We start from the raw sequence: 19,780 nt of genomic DNA on the forward strand, positions 1-19,780 counted from the left end.
TAATAACAGAGTAGCTAAGATTGATGTTCGATGTTGTAAAATACCTTTCTTCCTAATTAACATTTTCCTAGAAGGTTTTTAAAAAATCGACAATACCGAAACGTCATCATTGTCAAAAACTACTCACCTGTTGTAAGTGGGGAAGTTGGTGTTCGCGTTGTTGATGAATTTGAGATGGGGATGGCACATCTTTAGAACCGGGCGATGGAGATGATTGGCTATTGTTGGATACCATAGGCATGGGTGGACTTGGCCTCATGGATAAAGGAGATTGGGTCACCGAACTGGGCCTGCTGGACATATGGTTAACGGGATAGTTCGGATGTGTTGGAGGTACGGCTGGGACCAGCGGCGTTTGAAACATTGCTGCAGATAAAGGAACGTAAACGTTGGAATAAAACAGCATAATGATAAAGTAGTGTTATATTGAAAAATGTACAAAATAAAGGCATTAAAACTGCATCGATATAAATGAATAAAGTAGTAGGAATAATTTAAATTTTTAAATTAATAAATAACGTAACTAACAAAAATTTAAAATGAAATTCATCATCTTTCTATAACTGTGCCGAGAATATACAAAAAGTTTCATCTAACTTTTTCTATTTCTGTAAGCAATTAGATCTACTGACAAGTTGGCATATTGTAAGAAAAAGAACGGTAAAAATTAAGGAAGACAAAAACTATAATCTGAATTAAATTTTCTGTTGACTGACTCGCTGGTGATTCTCCAAAGTGAGAGCTGGGAACAAATAGATTGCAATCAATCAAGTCTCGTGTGAAGAGAATTGAAAAACAAGACACGGTGTGTTTTCGAATTTTGCTTTTTTACAGAGTTAAGTAGTCTCAGATCTTCTGTCTCGATCATCTGCTCCTATCAGGAATTCGCCCGTTCCGTCTTAGTATCAATCATAGAACACTGACAGGCAATCATATAATTTCTCCTTCAATATCTTTCCGGCTAAAGGAACGTGACTTTTAGCTATTTACTAAAATATCCACTGTTTAATTTCATAGTAAAGATAGCCAATTATCTAACTGTGTGTTGGGAGTGTTATTAGAATCATCGACAAAAACCACTTGACTTTTTTCTTTGCAACTCGCGTTCCTATCTCTTATAAATAAGAAATATAAGCTTTCATTTACGATATTTTCGTCATTAAATAATTCTTTAACTTGTAATAAGTAGGCAAACCTGGAGTGAAAAAAGAGAATTGATAATAAACTAATTATATTCGTTGTATTTTTCAAAAGATAAACCGCCATCTCCACTTTATCAACTGTATTATGAATAATATACCACTCGAATACACTATCGAATATAAATTTCTTCGATCACCTAAAACTTCGATGGCTCAACTTTTGAGCTATTTACTTTTGACAATACTTTCTTTAATTCGTTTTCCTTCACTTTCTCCTTTCGGTTTCAATCTATCATCGACTAAATATGTTTATTTATGATTAAAATAAATTTATTTTTATTAACAGTAACAAATATATGAATTAAGCAGTTAGAATTAGAAAAAACAATAGCACATCTGGACCTCATTTGAGTTGCTAAATCGATTATGATTTCAGTAATTAATTATCACAAATGATAGACCGACTAAAGGTGTAAATTTACTAAGTATAGAATTACAAAGTAGGTTGATAGGATTATATTTTTCAAAGCAAAAAAAATGAATAAATACTTTGGAACCTTTTAGTACAAATCTAAAGATTTATTAATTTTAGAAACAACGATCAATATTAGTATTAGTAATTGTGACTTTTGTAGAGGAGTTATATGCAAAAATATTCCTATAGTCGAAGAATTTGCTAGTGATGCAAATATTTTTCCTTTTGTTGTTTCGTGTCATTATTTACTGTTGCAAATGAACTCACTTAACTTTGTCCTCACTTAACAACGACTGTGTTTTGATAGGACGGAACACCAGACGTCCAATGTACGGAACGTAAATTAATCTCCTCAATCACCAGTTTGTTGGAAGATGAAATTTCTCTATATGATAACAACGCAGACGGTGAAAAACAACTCGAGTGGTCTGTTTATATTCGCGTAGGAACAAAAAAACACAATCAAAGAAACGCTTTTTTTGTTAAATTCCTCTTAAAAAGTAAGCTACCTACCTGGGTTATTGACCCATTCTTGTAAGGCTTTCTGCAACCGACGAACGTGCAGAGGTTTACTGGCCATTCCGACAAGTGCCATGATTTCCAGAAATTCCTCTTCCCCAGCTTCACAAAGTTGCTGAACATCGTCACCACCTTTTATTTATTTATTTTTTGTGTAAAAAAATGAATTTGTAGCAAATAAATAAATATACAGTTAAATTTAATTGCATAATTAATATCAGACAATTCTACTTGTTTATATTGTGAAATCACAAATAGCTTATATCATTTACTTTTAAACCAGTTGTCTAGCAGCTGCATACAATAACGATTAGGACGAATTATTGCATCTGTTATAAAAGTAAAAATACTAAAGCGTCTAGACATTAGCGTGCTGATATAAATTGATTGGGAATAATATGAAATTCTTTCATTGATGAAAATAAAAGTAAACTTGTAAATAATTTCGAAACAAAATGACGGCGTGAATTCTATTCTTGCAGTAATCCATAGACCAAAAAGAAAATAGTGTAGATACAACAGGTTAAACTTATCGCTACTTACAGCTCTTTAATATAACTGTCTATTGAATTATGTAGCACTATCAGTAATGCCCGATAATTCAGAGACGACGGAAAACCTATTACACCGACATCATAATTTTACCTCGGCTCAAGAGTTTAGTGAGTATTGAACGCTTTGCTGGTTACGAGACCAACAACCGTTTTCCTGTGATCGTTTATAAACACTTATTTAATTTAAACAGCTTTATTTTACATAAATAATAATTAGAAAAATTATCCTTTAAATAATTTCAAAATGTGAAAATTTTATTCTAAAGCAAAAATACAAGTTACTAAATAGTAACACTGAAAATGCGGACGGTTTAAACAATAGCTAACACACTACAAAGATAATTAATTATCCCTGTAGTAGCTAAAGCTTTGTTTTCAAAATCGCCGTTTTAGAGGTTTCCAAAGTTTTGTAGATTTTTAGATAAGCTTCTGGATGACTCTATTCAGACATTTTATTACTTCCATTATCTAATAAAATATAATTTTAAATAATTTTAAAACCCTACGCAATGAATTCTTAAGTAATGACAGACGTTGTTTGTTTTAAAAATCTTAAAATATGATGTAAAACAATTTGAAATTTTATACTGAATTTGTTAATAAATCTTAACCAAATGCTATTTAACTATTATAATTTATAATTAAAATTACTTATAAAATTAATTAATATAATTACAATCTAATAAATTTTCTTAGTTAACTATTAAATATTAAACTTTTAATAAGAATTTTTGTAGTATTCCCACAAGATAACAAATGGTACAACAGTAACTCAGGTTCTACATAAAAATTCTCGATAGATTAGGAAGAACTCGTTCATTTATGGAAACGACATAATTATTTAGTAAATATATACTGTATAATGTGGAATGTTGATTTATCGATACTTTTCACTTTTTTTCAGTTTTTTTTATGACAGGGTCATTTAGTTGTTAGCAAGAAATGAGTAGTTTAAAATACAAAAGAACCAAGGGAGGTTACTTTGTAAGATCTAGAGGAAACCTGGCAAACAATCACCTAAGAACTTAAGAAAAAGTGAGAATAGCGATTGAGATTGTTATGAGGGGAAAAAAATGTTGATGAGGTCAACTGTTCCTTGAAACTCGTGAGTCGATGGGGAAATTAATAACGCAAGTTTGACTATCGAAGACGACAGTTTTTAGTGGATAGACTAAAAACCTTTATCTTCTTTCGTCACTTTTTCAAACACCAATGGCTCATATTCTTCTTCCTTTTAAATTCAATAATTACTATGGCGGTTAATTAACGCCAATGTTCATCAGGATTCCAAGTTCATCAAAGGAGAACTATACCTCTGCCAGAGCTTAATAAATGACTGTCTTAATCTCGGTATACATCATTCATAATTAACCTGACTCGAGAAACTTCGGCGAAATATTGGCCATTTTGGCTTCCTTTTTTTACCTTCACGATTAGTTTTTTTCTTTAAACAAATTTAAGAAAATTTTATTTTAAAAAATAACAAAAAAATTCCCTGCCAAAATAACAGGAGAAGCACTTAAAGTGCGAAATAGTTTACCACACTCGCATATTAGGTAAGGGGGTATCTTATTCATCACGTTTTCCATTGTTTGTAGGATGTGCAGCATGGCAGTCGGGGCAATGATTAAATGAAGAGAATGAGCCGACATTGCTTCCACTGAAGAACGGAGTAATAGAGCGCTAATTTAAAGATTAGATTAGTGGCTTTCTGCCTGAGAGACGAAAGATATCCGATAAATAGAAAACATCAGCTGTCGCAATGGGCGGCGAAACAAGGCTTCCAGGTAAAAATAGCTTGTAAAAAAGAGCACGACGCTTCGATAAGTGATTAATTTGCACCTTAAAAATTTTCATTGACTTACCTTGACAGATAAAAGTATCATAATAGGAAAGAAGATTCGCTCTCTGAAGTACTCTATAAAGTTGCAACTCGGATTCGTTGGTAGGCTGAGATGTCATGGCTACTGTTAAAAAAATACATACATATGTATAAATATATATAAATTAAATTAAATAGCATATATAACAAAACAAAACTTAAACTTCGAACTTAAAATTATAATTCGAATTTTAAGTTTTATTTGAACTCTACTATTTTCCAATAAAGATTTAAATAAAAATACTTACTATTTTGCTAATTAAATTATAATAGAATATGGGAGTTCGCCACCCCCGCTCACTTCGCATGCTGGCCCCACGGGCTTCGCCCACTCATTCCCAATACAGACTATATTATACATAACAAAAATTTCGTAACGATTCATCGATTCCTGGTGCGCCTTTTTTTTTCTTGCTTTTTTTTCTTTTTGCCAAAAAAACGTTTTTGACGATTTTAAGTTAAATTTTTACTTTATGTAGGCTATATAGAATATATTTTTAACTATCTTAAATAATATATTTCACATATGGATATTATCTGATAAATTTTATCTGTTAATTTTACTGTGATTATGAAAAATCCGGATATCTCAATACATTAAAACTCGCGTAAAGGAAATAACAAATTAGAAAAAATAATACTAATTATAAACACACTACACAATTTTATGTCATAGATTTTTTGAAAATCCAGGAAGATCACAACGATTATCAGTTACGCTACTCAATAAATTATCAAAAAATGTTATTGAAGATAATTTCATTTTGAATTTATAATAAAGAAAGAGACTATAGTCTATAGTTTATTAGTATATTTATTTATTATTTCTACAATTTACTAGTATCTCATATATACGAAGACGTAAAATTTTAACAAAGTAGTTAGTGAAATCCGGAATTTACAGCATCACTACTTTCTCTGACTATTAAAAAAAACCCTCCGAAAATTAAGTTTTAATAACGAAGACGATAATTTCAACAGGGAAGTTAATTTAATAAATAAGTGATAACCGAACAGCGTGGCGCACCGAAAAGAATGTCACCCGACGAGAGTTCAGACGAACGAACAACCCCCATCCGAGAAAAATTGACAGATCGAAGATACATACGAGTTGACATCACGACTAATAAATACACTAGCAATAAAGTGTCACTCAATTCGTATATTAATAATGCCTTAGCCAGATATCTTGACTGATAGTCAATTATAATGACGTGGAAGTTATGGTAATCATAATTTTCTAAACACTTCATTTTAATTAAAGTTTTATTTCTATATAACGAAACTCTCCAAAAGCTGCTAGCAAAAGCTACTTTCTTTCGGTTTCTGTTAAGTGGTTACTTTTAAAGTACTCGAGCCAACTTGATTTATTCAACAGAACATGGCCTGACTCCGTATCGGCGTATAGTGCGCTTTAAAAATGCAAAATCTTTTAATGACAGATAATGATCTACACTTAATGACTCGGACATGCCTTTTGAAAAGATTATGAATAGTTAGTAGTCCCATATTACTGTTTATCATTCTCCTGTGATAAACTATAAGGATCAATATGTTTGTTTATCGATTAGGTCTCTGTCTGTGTTTACTAAACACATTTATCGTTTAATTTCGTTTACAATTAATTTTCTCCGTACGAAATCACATATAGCCTATATGTTATGGCATTAACATTCACAGTACCGAATTAAAACAGTTATTTACTTCAAACTTGTAAAAATAAAAATGTGATTAATTTATTTATTTCTGGATATTACTGTACTATAATTAAATCTATTAACGTTATTTTTTGAAATAAATTCGTTTTATAAAAGATTTTAAATGTATATTGGCTTATTAATATCGATAATAGGTTAATATAACAAACAGAAATAAAATAATGTAAAGTTTTTTTCCCTGTATAAAAAATTGTTCTTTGTTTCTAGTAGAAATTTCTATTTAAATAATAAAATTTTCTTGGCTGCGAAGATTCATTAAAGTGTAAATTATCCAAAACTTTCATTAACCAAATTTTAGGATTATATTCTTTTCTTTACTCCTACTAACAATTTAGCTAATAAATGAGTTATTAACTCCGAGTGACTTTCTTCATCCTTATTTTTATTTTATTTGACTTTTTTTAAACAGAGTCTCCTTAGTATTTTTTAAACTCTTTTATTCATTTGACCTTTTATGAAAACGTAGCCATCTGTTAATCCTTCTTTGACTTATAAGGGACTAGTTTTGAAACGTATATTTTTCTGACTAGAGTCTCTAACGTTTAATCGCATTTTAAATCAAGTATATTAATATTACTTGTATATAATTTTATACGTATTATTAATTACCGAAAGCGTTAACAGAAATACAAACTAATTTAATGGGGGATCGTATCGAAGTAAATCATTACCATTCCTCGTTTGAAATGTCTCTTATCGAGATAACAACCTGTATGTGTATATAATGAGTACATAAAAAGTTTACAGGATTTATCGGAAGTAGAAATACAGCTTCGAGAGCCCCGGATCTCAACTGCTTGATCCCAGCCCAATGACAGCTAAAAATACAGCGTACATGCAGTGTGAGTAGAATTGTGTCGGTCGGGAAGGGGGGAGCTGGGGGAGAACAACACGCGATTTTTTTCTCATCCGTCCATCTACGACACCCACCTTCTGCAACGTATGGGAGGAACCGACCAAGGTAGACTGTTGAACGTGCACAGGTAGTAACGACGAAAACTTATTTTTCCATTCACAAATCGCTTTCACCCACAAATACTTGAAAGTGACAATGTTAATAGTGAATAATTTAGTATAATAAATCAGGTTTGGGAATAAAATGTTCTTCGTTCCTTTTTTCTTAATGCGTCACGTGTCTACTTACCGAGAGATGGATAGACACTTCGACGTTCAAAGAAATAATAAGTCTAATAAAAAATCTATAACCTTATATTACTACTAGACTAATAATTATTGTTAGCGTATATATTAAAATTACATTTAAAATAACCAAGACTTGCTATTTGATATATTTTTCTATATATATTATATATTAAAATTTAAAAAATTATCCCTGAAAAAAATGATTGATTTTGATAAGTTATCGACGTTTACTCAATCGTCGTCCAACAGTAAAATATGGAAAGTAGAGCAAATGCGGGAGTTGGTAATCAGGAGAGAATGATAAAAGAGCTATTCTTGCTGCTCGAGTTCTATTTAACAGTTTAATCTATCTTTTGCCTGTCTAATTTCCGTCTAATCAAAGACATAAACATATACAACGGATGCTTAAGACCTCTTATAAAAGAGTCTCAATTGCGTATTGTTTGGTAATTCATAATTGCTACTATTCTGTGATAAAATAGATAAAAGTGCCACCCGTCAATGCCCAAACGGTGGCTTGGCATGTACTTCTTTAATTACCACCATTACGAAAATAACACAATTTTATTTCGTAATCCTATCATTTTTCTTGTCTTTTCTACTGGAAAAGACTAAACAGCGTAAGCAGACAAATCTACTGTATTGATTTTTATCCTGTATGTCTGGGTTGTTGACGTCACCAGTCTGTAGGTTCATATTTATTTTATTACTTTTTCCCCCGTCAGTGAGCGATTGGCCAAAACAAAAATATATTCTTTAACGAGAGAATGTTAATAATCAAATTAAATCTCTAACGTCTAAATGCGGTTTTAACAACCGTGGCGAATTTCGATAGAGAAAAAGTACTTTAAACCAATGCGATCAATCTGTTGCTCTCGCTTTCACTTCATTAATTCTCATCAGTAGGAAGAGACTTAGAGACTTCACGAGGTGAGTACGAAGCGTCCGACTTGTCTTCGGTACGATCAATACGTAGAACTTTAAATGAGACATTGCATTCGCGAACAGAACAATTGCTCCATCCCCTATTTCTAAAGCTCCGACTTGTTAAAAAAAGAAAATTAAATTCCTAGTAAAATTTGGCGCTTGAAAAAAAGCCCGCAATAATACTACTATTCGAATCGATATTAATATTCATTATTTAAAAACAAAATAATTAATACAGTCAGACATATTTCCCATGTATCACCCTTCGGAAATAATCAACCGCATTTACTTATCGTTCGCGTATTTCCTCGTAGACATACGAACCTCCGAGTCGATTAAACCGACACCACCTGCTGTCACGTGACCCTTCGCCCGAAGGCCAGGGATCACGTGACCAAATACATTCCAAGTATAAAAGCTATCTTTTTCTTTTTACCACGTACATGTAAAGCTGGCAAACTTCTTTCCCTTTTTTCATGTCTGGTGGAACACAACTTTTGTCATTTAACGCCAGTCATGTTGACGTCAATTTTCGGTTGGTATATTTTTGGGCGTGGATTTTTCTGGCGTCGTTTAATGCCTGATTATTGCATGAATAAATGTGAGTTTTAAGTACAGGAAATCAAAATTCTAGCAGCAAAATAACATTGCACGATAGACGAAACGTTGTTTCTGTTATGCAGTTCCGCATTCGCCCGGCATTGAGAACCTTGACTTTAAGCAACTGTACTTTAAATAAATTTTTAATTATACATAAAATAATGATTAATGGAAGGCTGCAAATTGATTTTTTTCTTCTCTACTTGGAAAGTATCGCGAGGAAGTTATAGGAAGCCAGCGTGGCGGTTTTTAAGTTAATTCTATGGTTGTCGTCTAGAAGTCAATGTCTGTCATCAAGTCAGATGTGAAGATGTTAGACTAATGATTGCCTCTTAAGAAAATTACACACTGTGGCATTTCTCACGCAGAGATTCTTTACAAAGAAACCAGAATATTTTCATTATGTAGAGAACGATAATAGTCGCACATAAATATATGCATAAGTTATGCTTTAATAATCAACTACTTTTCATTTTGGAAATGTTTTCAAACAGCGGGATGCTGTTTTCAAATCGCCGAGACGGGGGACGGTATTTTAATTATGGATGTTACTACGCTTATTTAGAGTAATTATTTGTCCAAAAAATCCCCCATTCAATTTTAACCGAACCCGTGACATCCACCCCGAAAAATAAACATATTCAAACTAAGGTAGTTAATGAGAAACGGGTATAAAAAAAACCCCCAATATCTACAAGAGAACAACCTGAAATAGTACTTTTCTTCATTAAATTCTTTACTGCGTTTTAATACTTTCCTCGTTTTTAACCCCCTTTTCAAAAACATACCTCGTTCGAGCCAAAAAACTTTTTTTAAAGTACCTTGGCTGAGTTTGGATTTCCTTATTGATTTGAATTACTTGATTATTTTTAAACGGCAATATATTTTCGTAAATTTTATTTTGCATTATCTATCCTTATTCCCAACGACGAAGCATAAATCAAAATACAATTTTAATTCTGGATTATTTAAGAAAATATCCTCGACTAGTCCTAAAATTGAAACTTTACACGTCTCGTAAAAGTTAAAATCCACAAAATTATAAAGCGTTAAAAGTTTATTTTGTTATAAAAAAAATATCAAGAAAGTAAATTTGTATAGTGACGTCATAATATTGCAAAAATAAAAATTATACAGAACTTTTTCTGTATACATTTTTATGGAAATGCTACACANGATCAGTTAAAAAAAAAAGAAAAAACTGATATTTTGTCGACCAAAAATAAAATTGTTATATTATTAATTGTTTAAGTAAAAATTCTTCTATGCGCATAAAAAGAATATCAAAGTTACGTGTTATCTTCCATTTCAATGAGTATCCAGAGACTGACGCCTTCGTACCAACTAAACGGCATGAAAATAAACCAAATTTGAAGTAATATGGGTGCGACGCATTATATTTTATACAGAATTATAAATTCAAGCTTAAAAGTTTGAATAATTGATCGAGAAAAGAAGATTCGTTTCGATATCTTTATTCCCCCTTGGCTTCCACTAACAACAGAGAATTTTGAATACATCTTTTCTTTCTGATTTAGATTGATAGATCCATAAGGCCACGCCCTTACTACACTTGGTTCTATCCAATTCTCTCCACCTTATTTCAGCGCTGGTCTTGCATAGAAAATCAAAACTGACACTAGATTGGTAGTTAGTATGCAAATGTATGCAAACTGGTGTTTCCGCCATTCACTGCGATAGAAAGGAAAAGAGGAGTAAAACGTAAAAAAACAGAAAAAATCACGAGCAAGCACGATCCAAACTTTTATCACTTTTACTGATGATGATGAATCCGTTTCTGCATCCGTCTGCTAAACTTTCATCCATCCAGTTCTTACAGAAAATGGACCTAACTTCTTTCCATCATTCACTCTCGGCCTCTTTTAACTTGATTACGTTTCTAAAGTCGGTACAATAGATTCGTAAATCTATCACCACCCGCTATGGAGCTTTGCAATTTTGTGGTACCAGCACTTCTTACTAGCTCAGTTTGTTTCTGCATTTGTTTTCCCTTCCTCCCTAGTCACACAAACTAAATTCGAAATAGTAATGCTTGCAGTCCGGTAAACTAATAAAATAAAAAAATCGCAAATTGATCGAGAACATCGTTAAAAAAAATTAATAAAACTGTTTTATCTACTGTATTTCTTGAATTTTCCACAAAAATTCTGAATTTACTAAATTATGCTTAATGCATCCAAGATACCTTTGAACACATTACTGCAGTATGTCTCTACTGTCAGATTATTGTATTTTAATATCTGGCATTTATCGTAAGCATGCAGTGCACGATCATTGTCAAGCACGCTAAAGTCAGACGAAATGGTTGGCTTTCTTATCTTTATCATATTCAAATCTAGAGTAAACTAATTTTACTTCGGGGTATTATAGCGTAATGTACAGCGTTGAAAATAATATCGACCTCGTTTTTTTTATTCTAGATTCATCTTTCCAAAAATTTACTACGTTACAAAAGAATTTTCTGCCTTTCTTTAATCGGTATTTTACTTGGAAGCGGCCACCCCATCTATGCCAACCAACAGTTAAAAGCATTTCCAAGCAGAGAGAGGTAACTTAAATCTTACGCCTCGCAGCTATCAACGAACGAAAAGAGAAAAGTAATAGAAGGGGTAAGAAGAAAAAACTGTTTCCCTCGTTCGACATTCCCTTCGGCAGAACCGTCATAAAGTGGACCTCGTTCGCTCCCCCACAGTCGACACAATGTGATCGTTCCCCGAGGATGAGCCGTCCTCTGCATCGTCATACAACCCCGCGTTTTGTGTAATGTGAATCGATATGCAAATGACGGCTCCTGCCATTTATTACAAAAGAAATAGTTTTTATGTACACCATTCCGATGCGGCGCAGCTGAAGTCCATGCAAAATTCCGGCTGATAAGCAACCGCCCAGCAGCAGATCTGGTAAGAAAAGAAGGGGAAAAAACTACGAAGAGGTTTCGATCAGCGTCTGTGTGTCTGAAGAAATGACGTCTTGGTGAAAAACAGCCGATACACAAGGAGGATCTTATTTCCTGTTCCGCTTCAAAAGTCTTCTTTCTTTCTTATATTGGCACGCAAACGTGAGTTGCAGAAGAAAACTTTCGCAACAGCAGTAATGACTGTCTGGACGAGTTGAAATGATGGGCGATTTAGTTAGAAAACATTCGTCCGAAATGATTGGAAGCTAACCGGTGTACTACGAGACCTCGCCAACTCAATGTAAATACAACACCGCAATCTTTATAGAGGGGGAAAGTAAAAGCAAAAAAGAAAAACACATTATTTTACTTTTACGAATTTCGTTTTCGAATTTTGGTAGGATAAACTGAGATTAGTTTGTCTGTAAGGTTACTGGCTTCTCGGAGAGAAGCCACAACGAGTCTTGTGTTGTCAAAATCTAAGAAATGTGCCTGTACTTCTAAATATAACCCGATAAAGTAGCAAAAAAGTTTTGTGATTAAAATAGAAGGTCATAAGAGAGGAGAGTGGTACTTCGAGCCACTCTCCCGTCACAACTATGTAAACAACGTATAGTGACATTTCAAAGAATGGAACTGTTTTACTGAGAATATCCTATTCGATTCGGTGTAATTCTTCATGTCACAAACAGCTCGCAAGACAAGTAGGCAGATGTGCGCACAATACAAGGAGGTTCGGGCGCCACTGCGCAGAGTTTCTACCCGGGGAGAGAGTAGGAAGTTTTTTGTCATATGTGCGTGTGTGAGCTCTACAGACGTCGTCAACCCTTTGGTAACCGGGACTGAAGATCGATCCATCGTTGGCTGGCTGCGTGACCTGCTCTTCGTTTCAAATCCATCTTTCCTCCGCACTATTTAATTTGGCTTGGGAGTGGTTATACTTCTCTACCATTAGTACTAAATCTTTTTTATGTTATTTAATGTTTTCCAACAAAATTTTATTACAAGTTCGTTTCGGACAATTGCCGAATTTAACGCTTTAACCGGAAAGGGCGCATAAAAAAAGAACACGAGAAATATTGATCCATTGGAGAGCGTCAGAAATAAGATTTATCTATCGATATTAAATTCATATTATTATTAAACGTAATTCGAAGTACCGTTAAAAATAGGATAAGTCGTTATTGTCGTTTTTATTTATCAGACTCAAAAAATCCATACGGTTCAACAATCGAGTATGGAAAGAAAAACTACTGAAGGAAAAGAAAGTAGGTCAGTTGAAGACTATTCGTCCAATACGTCTGTCGAAAGTAGCCAAAGTCCATCGTCTCCACTCCATACCGAGGGATAGGAGTTGGCAAGAGGCCAGAGCTTCTATCTTCAGTCCCAGGTGGACCGAAGTACGACAACGCCCTCTTGTGCCAAGCGTTAATGTTTCCTTCCTGGGAGTCGACTTTACCTTTCGGCTCCCAGTGACTGACGTCATTCCGTAGAAAAGTCACGACTCTTCTCAAAGTTTCCTTGACCCGTCAAAACCGTTGGTGGACCTTTTCCGACACAAATTATGAACGGAAATCGGCTGCGTTCGCTTCACGTGCCTCGTATCGATTTAGGAACAAAAACTTCGCATTCGTTCATAAAAGTAAATGCATATAAATACAACTCCGTTCGATATTTATCATTTGCTTAAATAATATCAGTTAAATAATACAAATCGAATATCAAAAACAAATAAAACAATTAATCGAATATCAAATTTTTGAAAGAAAAATTGTAAACGAGACGCAATATTAAAAACTGGTAAATTTGCATATTTAAAGTTATGCTACACAATTCTTTAATAAGGTAAACAAATAAATTATTCCATTTCTCTTTAATAATCAAAATTTACGGCAAACCGGTTAATTCGACTTTCAACCGGTTACATATTTTTTTTAAATTGAAATAAACATAAAATATTCCATTTGAATAAAATAAAAATTCATTATCAATCAATACAATACCAGGAAATGAAACAGTAAAAAGAGTTTGTTTCGAAACACGAAAGATTTTTCGCTTGTTAAAAATAAAAAAAAAAGGGGGAAAAATCAGAAACCCACATGTAGTAAATTGCTATTGTCAAAAACCTCTTTTCTCAAATTAATGTTTTGCTGGTATAAACTATTGCCATTTAACGATATATAAAACAGAAATTTTTTAAAAATTTTAATTATAATAATTATTCTATAACTAATCCATACATTTGAACAATTTAATACAATAATTTAAATTTATCGTATATTTCTGTATTATTTATATCAATAAACGATTAATAGTAAAACTATAATATATAATATACGTATAAAATAATATAATATAAAAAATATGTGTGTGTGGGTGGATGTAATTTATTTTATTTTGGCAACTTTTTGATATCGATTATTTTGCTGCCAGATCGGTTTTCAGTTTATCCAGTTTCCAGACTATCGTAAATCATATGTGGGAAATTGTTTTTGATCGTTTTCTATCCAGCGAAAAAAGTGTGTTTAGAATAATCCGACAAATTAACTAATGTAACGAGACTCGTTTAATGATGTTGTATTGGTTGGTACTCACAACAATGATGCAAAATTGAATAGAAATGGTTTAACGAGGGAATACTGTTTTCTATAGTCTATTAGATAAGCTTATTTTATTTTTGTGGACAATTAAATTGAGTACTAAAGTAACCTATGAGACTTAATCACGCTTTTAAGAAATCCTTGTAAAGTTTATTTATATAATCTATTTTAAAGAAAATTTGAGGTTGAAAGAATTTTCCAATTAAATAAATTTACACTTAAAAGATTTCATTTTATAATTAACGTTGTTAAGAATATCGAATTAATAATAAATTCAGTTAACAAAACGAGATCATGAACTACGTAGAGTACATTGAGTGCGAGTAAAAATTCATCACAATGAAATCAAATTCTGTAATGAATATTCCACTCTTTTAATTATTTTCAGAAAATTCCCGCCTCAATTCACAAATAAAGTAATTAGATAATAAGATATGGCGCCTCTTAAACTTATATATTTGTCTATAATTTATTAAAATATATTTAAGTGAAGTCTGATGATATATATTAACGCGCACATATCATTCTACCTTCATCACAATTCCTTATTTAAGCCATTACTCTTTTATTATTAACGGACTTACCGTTTAACTTGCTGCTATTGCCATTTCGAATAGGATAATAGCCCAATAAATATTACATACCTGTTTATTTTACTGAATGCAAATGAACAGGGTACAACATGCCGTGTTCCCCCGTCTCACAATCATTGTTCCAATATTCGAAGGAAAAAAAAGTTAAACAAAAAACATTTTCTGTTTTCTTGAAAGCATGCGCCTACCTCTAAGTCTTTACAAATCTTCTTCTTGTTATTTTGAGGCTTTGGTTCGAACGATGGCAAACTCTGCACCAGGAATTCAGCTGCCTCTGACAGTCGTTGGATCTGACTTTCTACAAGAACCGGTGTGAGGGAAAGGGGGGAACTCGGCTGACCATACTCTCCTCCGCCCTTTGAATAAAAAGAAAAAATCTCACTTACTGCTGATTTCTTGACCCAGTGTTGATGACCTAAACATCTATTTCTATGTTTATAGATTAGTTGCACAAAGGGTCATTAGCTCTTCGGGCATGTTGCGAGTTCTCTATGATTATTAAGAATGCTGGAAATGGTTCATAAGAGTATTTTCAACTTAAAAAAAATAATAATAAAAAGTTGTGACTGGCTCCAGATTAAAGAGCATCAGGTAGAATGACCCTTCGTGTATTAATGCCCAATTGTTATAATATAAAAATATGTAGGTTCGGGCGCCACTGCGCAGAGTTTCTACCCGGGGAGAGAGTAGGAAGTTTTTTGTCATATGTGCGTGTGTGAGCTCTACAGACGTCGTCAACCCTTTGGTAACCGGGACTGAAGATCGATCCATCGCTGGCTGGCTGCGTGACCTGCTCTTCGTTTCNACGATAATCGTATATCGGTGTCACACAGAAACTTAGAAGTAAAAGGATAAGTGTTTAATAATATTGATTAGAGAGAGAGGAGGGAGACAAACTTCAGAATTTGATCTTTTATTATAAATTTTTTAAAACGATAAAAAAAAAACTCGAATTCCAATAATACTTAACGAAAAAAATGCCAAAACAGTATTGTCCCTATTTAACATAGACTGTAGCGGTATCTTATAAGCTGTAGACAGAGTAAATGTCATTAACTTCGTCTCTATTGACGTCTGTAATTGTGCGGTGCACTGTTGACATAACTAAACAATTGCTGAGGCCAGTCGCTGCTCTTCCCGTATTCACATTTTGTAATTGGAACACTAATGACATCTAACACTCCATTAAGATCTATATGTGTATTCAATTATGACTCTTCCAATGGGCAAAGAATGAGGGTATACATCATTTAAAAAAAAAAGTTTTCTCTTTCCTATCCTTAAAAATCTGATTATATTTAATATTAATTGGTTAGTGTACTCTTCGTATTGAATAGCCACTAGTAATGTTTTCTTTAAAAATCAGTGTGTGATCGGAAGTGTTATAGTATCATTTGTCTTTAACTAATAACACAAGAAAGAAAAGGCAATTCTGAGTCTCTCTGTATGCAAAATAGCTGCCTGGGAGACACTATCAATCTAATTTCTTATGTAGAAGAGAAAGTTGTTAGGATTTTTGTAAAAATTATAATAATGCATCACACGAACGGTTCCGTTAAACAATTTTCTTATCTCTTGATAAAGATCGGCTATATTTTTATGATTAATTTTTCTACGACCAACTCGGTACTGTCACATCAGTAAGTGGGTCAAAAGAGTTGGCAGAATTAAGTTTAAAAATTTTTCTCTCATAAAAACTTTAAGTAAGAAAAAAAACTATTTAATCATGTACTGGCTATAAAAGAACATTGCCTGTATGTTTCTTACAGGTTTATGGGACACAGTCACACAGCTCAATAAACTATCCAATAAATCGAGTGGTCACTTTTTTATAAAGTCGAGAAATAGTAATGTCAGTGCATGAAAGAGAGAATTTTTTTTGCTCTCTGTTTCGTGTCGGTTAATAAATTGGTTTATTTTTTAGGACGACTTACAGAAAATGCAATTATGTTAATGTTACAGGTGTTGGCTTTTGATAGAAACCTTCATAAAAGTTTAGAAAAAGTTTCTCTTTCTTAATTTCTTTTTTTTAATTCTATGTTTAGGATTAATTGGGAATAGAGACGAGGTTGTTTCTATTATACACAAGTCTGGCTTTAATCTGGAAATAACTTAATCTACTATAAATTTAATAAATTGAATAGAAGAAGAACAATTGAAAATTTACATAAGCCCGGTTAATTTCATTAAATTTAATAGTATAGATATCAATTGGTAGAGGTGTTTAAAGCGTAAACTTGTGATAGCGATTAGTTTGGGAGTGTTTCGAGGGAAGCGCCGACAGCACATTTATAATACTAGTATAAACAACTAAATAAACAGACATAGAAGTCAAGGCTAACAGTACTGAAAGTGGCAATCGGCGATACGACGCGATTAGCAAGGGTTAACAGAAGATTGATAACTCGTCTTTACAATGGGAAATACGCAGGAAGAAAAAAAGGAACGGGGGTGCGATTTGACGAGATAGCAAACGTCTCAGGTGTTACTTACTTGTGCCATTGGCATTCCTGGACAGGATTCGGTTGCCGAGACAGCTGGTCGACGGTTGGGGGTGTCCAGAAGGAGTAGGAGTATCTGCAGCCGAACAGTGGGTCAGAAAATCACGAACTTGCTGATCCATAACGCACGATGTCGGACGGACGAGGGAATGATCAACTATCCCCGACCGTACCGTAAAGGCTCCGGCATACTGCACCAGTTGGACGGTGTTAGTGTTAACAACACCGGGTGCACATAGATGGTTCGAGAATGCAGACTCCGACACGTCACCGCGTCTGTATCCGTGCAGTACTGGCCCACCATTACCCCGGTGTGGTTCGTCCGTAGGACACAGCGGGATATCACAGTTCGCGAGAGATATCCGGGGAGAGGGATGGTCCGCACAGCCAGCCGTTGTTGAATCAGTCAGTCACAGGTGCCGGAGAGCGGCGGATGTACATGCGTGGACGGAACGTTCACGTCACTGGGTGGCCTTGTTTATACCCCTCTCCTCACCCCTACTTCGCAGTTCACCAAACATCGACGTCTGCAAGTTGTGTCAGGTAAAAAAAAATACTACCAGGATACATTCGAAAGATGGTGATCGGTACGGGACGGGTGGCAGCCTTTTTCTTCTCTTCTAGTTGTAGGAGAGTGATATTGCAGGGTACTTTCGATGTTAAGGGCTAAAATTGATTCGTAATAGTCGTTACGGTGTGGCCGGAACCGGGGATGGGTCGACAGGTGGTTTTATCTACAAAGAAGAGTCGGCCAGCCAAAGAAACGGGGACAGGAAGTTTCTCGTACCACGGCTCGAAACTTCTCGTCGTTAGTGAATTCTAATTATCCCACGTCTGTCGTCCGAAATCCACCCTACGACACGTGGATGGCTTGCTGATTTCCTTCTCCTTTTTCTGCCACGAGTACATTGCTTTTGTTTAGCCGCTGACAGAACTATACGATTCCCCTATACGTCACGTGTCACAATTTAAATTTATAAAGAGCGATCACTAATCTTTCTACGGACGGAGACGGTGATTTAGTTTTGTATTTAACGAAATGTGTACAAATTGAACATTTCCCGGAAATAAAAAAGTCCTTTCGAGATCCGTGTTATCATGGCGCCATCTGTTAGCAATTAATATAAATATTTATGGACCAAAAAACAAAAAAAAATTAAAATATGGCCAAACCGATAGGTAGAGCCAACATTTTTAGTTTCACTCGTCACAAACATCTTATATAACTAATAATAAAAATACAATATATTAAATAAATACTTTCTTGGTTTTTATTTTTAAAAATAGAAATTTCGACTTAAGTGCTACGGTTAAGTACAGTTATAAAAAGCACGTATAAGTTAATACTAAATTTATCGAATTCACGTATTTCGCCGACTAGAAAATGCGAAAAACTATTACAGGTAGGTTGGGTAGGGTAGAGTAGGGATTTTCTAAAATAAATGTGGAGTTTTTTCATTTTGCGAGCGGTTCCATCGAGATTGTACCGACGTTAGTCTAATTACATTCGTAAATAATGCGGTGTGAAGTAAGAATCATGGCAGACGTAAGAAACTTTCTTTCATCGCAATGATCTGTTAACAATGACTAAAGTATACATAGATTAATCGTCCCTCTTCTAACTAATAAGAAAGTGTAATTTGAAGGAATCTCGGTGCTATCGCTATCGATTTCGAGAAGCGGAATCGATTACTTCCTCCTCTAGTCCACTCCACTACCCATACTTGGAGAAAGGTGAAGCGACAACGAATGCCATCGTTTGCTGGCTATTCTATCCGTATCAACGCGTTATTTCGGGGTCAAAATCACCTGACCTGGGTCCGGTGTTTTGGAACGTAAGACAGATTGGCCACGAGTCGGCCGTGGAACTAATTGCCGGCGCGTAGAGCCACTACCATGTCACAGCCTTTCGTAGTGGCTCGGCAACCCTTTGACGCCATCGTCGTCGTCGGAGAAAAAGCACGTGAAGAAAAAGCCCGGATGAATAAGACTAGGAATAAGGACGACATTACAGATATAGAGTAATGTTGGATAGCCTACCTTACGATCGCTGAAGAACCAACATACGGCTGTCTACGGCGGGGATATCTGAGGTTTCTCCGGACAACCCGTCCCCAGGCTAGGGAGACGAAAGGGTGGGGGGTACTGATTGTTGTCGTGCCACTACCCATATAAGTGGCAAGCGACGGTTCGTCTCCCAGCCCCTGAT

The 19,780-nt window shown here is 34.3% G+C and overlaps 1 protein-coding gene across 1 annotated transcript in view; it reads right to left on the reverse strand.

Moving 5' to 3' along the window:
• Nucleotides 1-18,617, reverse strand: part of LOC111632039 — a 100,010-nt gene extending 81,393 nt beyond the window's left edge. Inside the window, exons 1-4 of the mRNA XM_023376395.1 lie at nt 17,564-18,617; nt 4,556-4,657; nt 2,131-2,268; nt 128-366 (exon numbers count right to left, since the gene is read on the reverse strand). Coding sequence (XP_023232163.1) covers nt 128-366; nt 2,131-2,268; nt 4,556-4,657; nt 17,564-17,693 — 609 coding nt within the window. The 5' untranslated portion in view covers nt 17,694-18,617. The remainder of the gene's footprint in view (nt 1-127; nt 367-2,130; nt 2,269-4,555; nt 4,658-17,563) is intronic.
• Nucleotides 18,618-19,780: the final 1,163 nt, after the last annotated feature.

Source organism: Centruroides sculpturatus, unplaced genomic scaffold (genome assembly GCF_000671375.1).
Source record: "Centruroides sculpturatus isolate CEXI.00-Female unplaced genomic scaffold, Cexi_2.0 scaffold604, whole genome shotgun sequence".
Lineage (NCBI taxonomy): Eukaryota > Metazoa > Arthropoda > Arachnida > Scorpiones > Buthidae > Centruroides > Centruroides sculpturatus.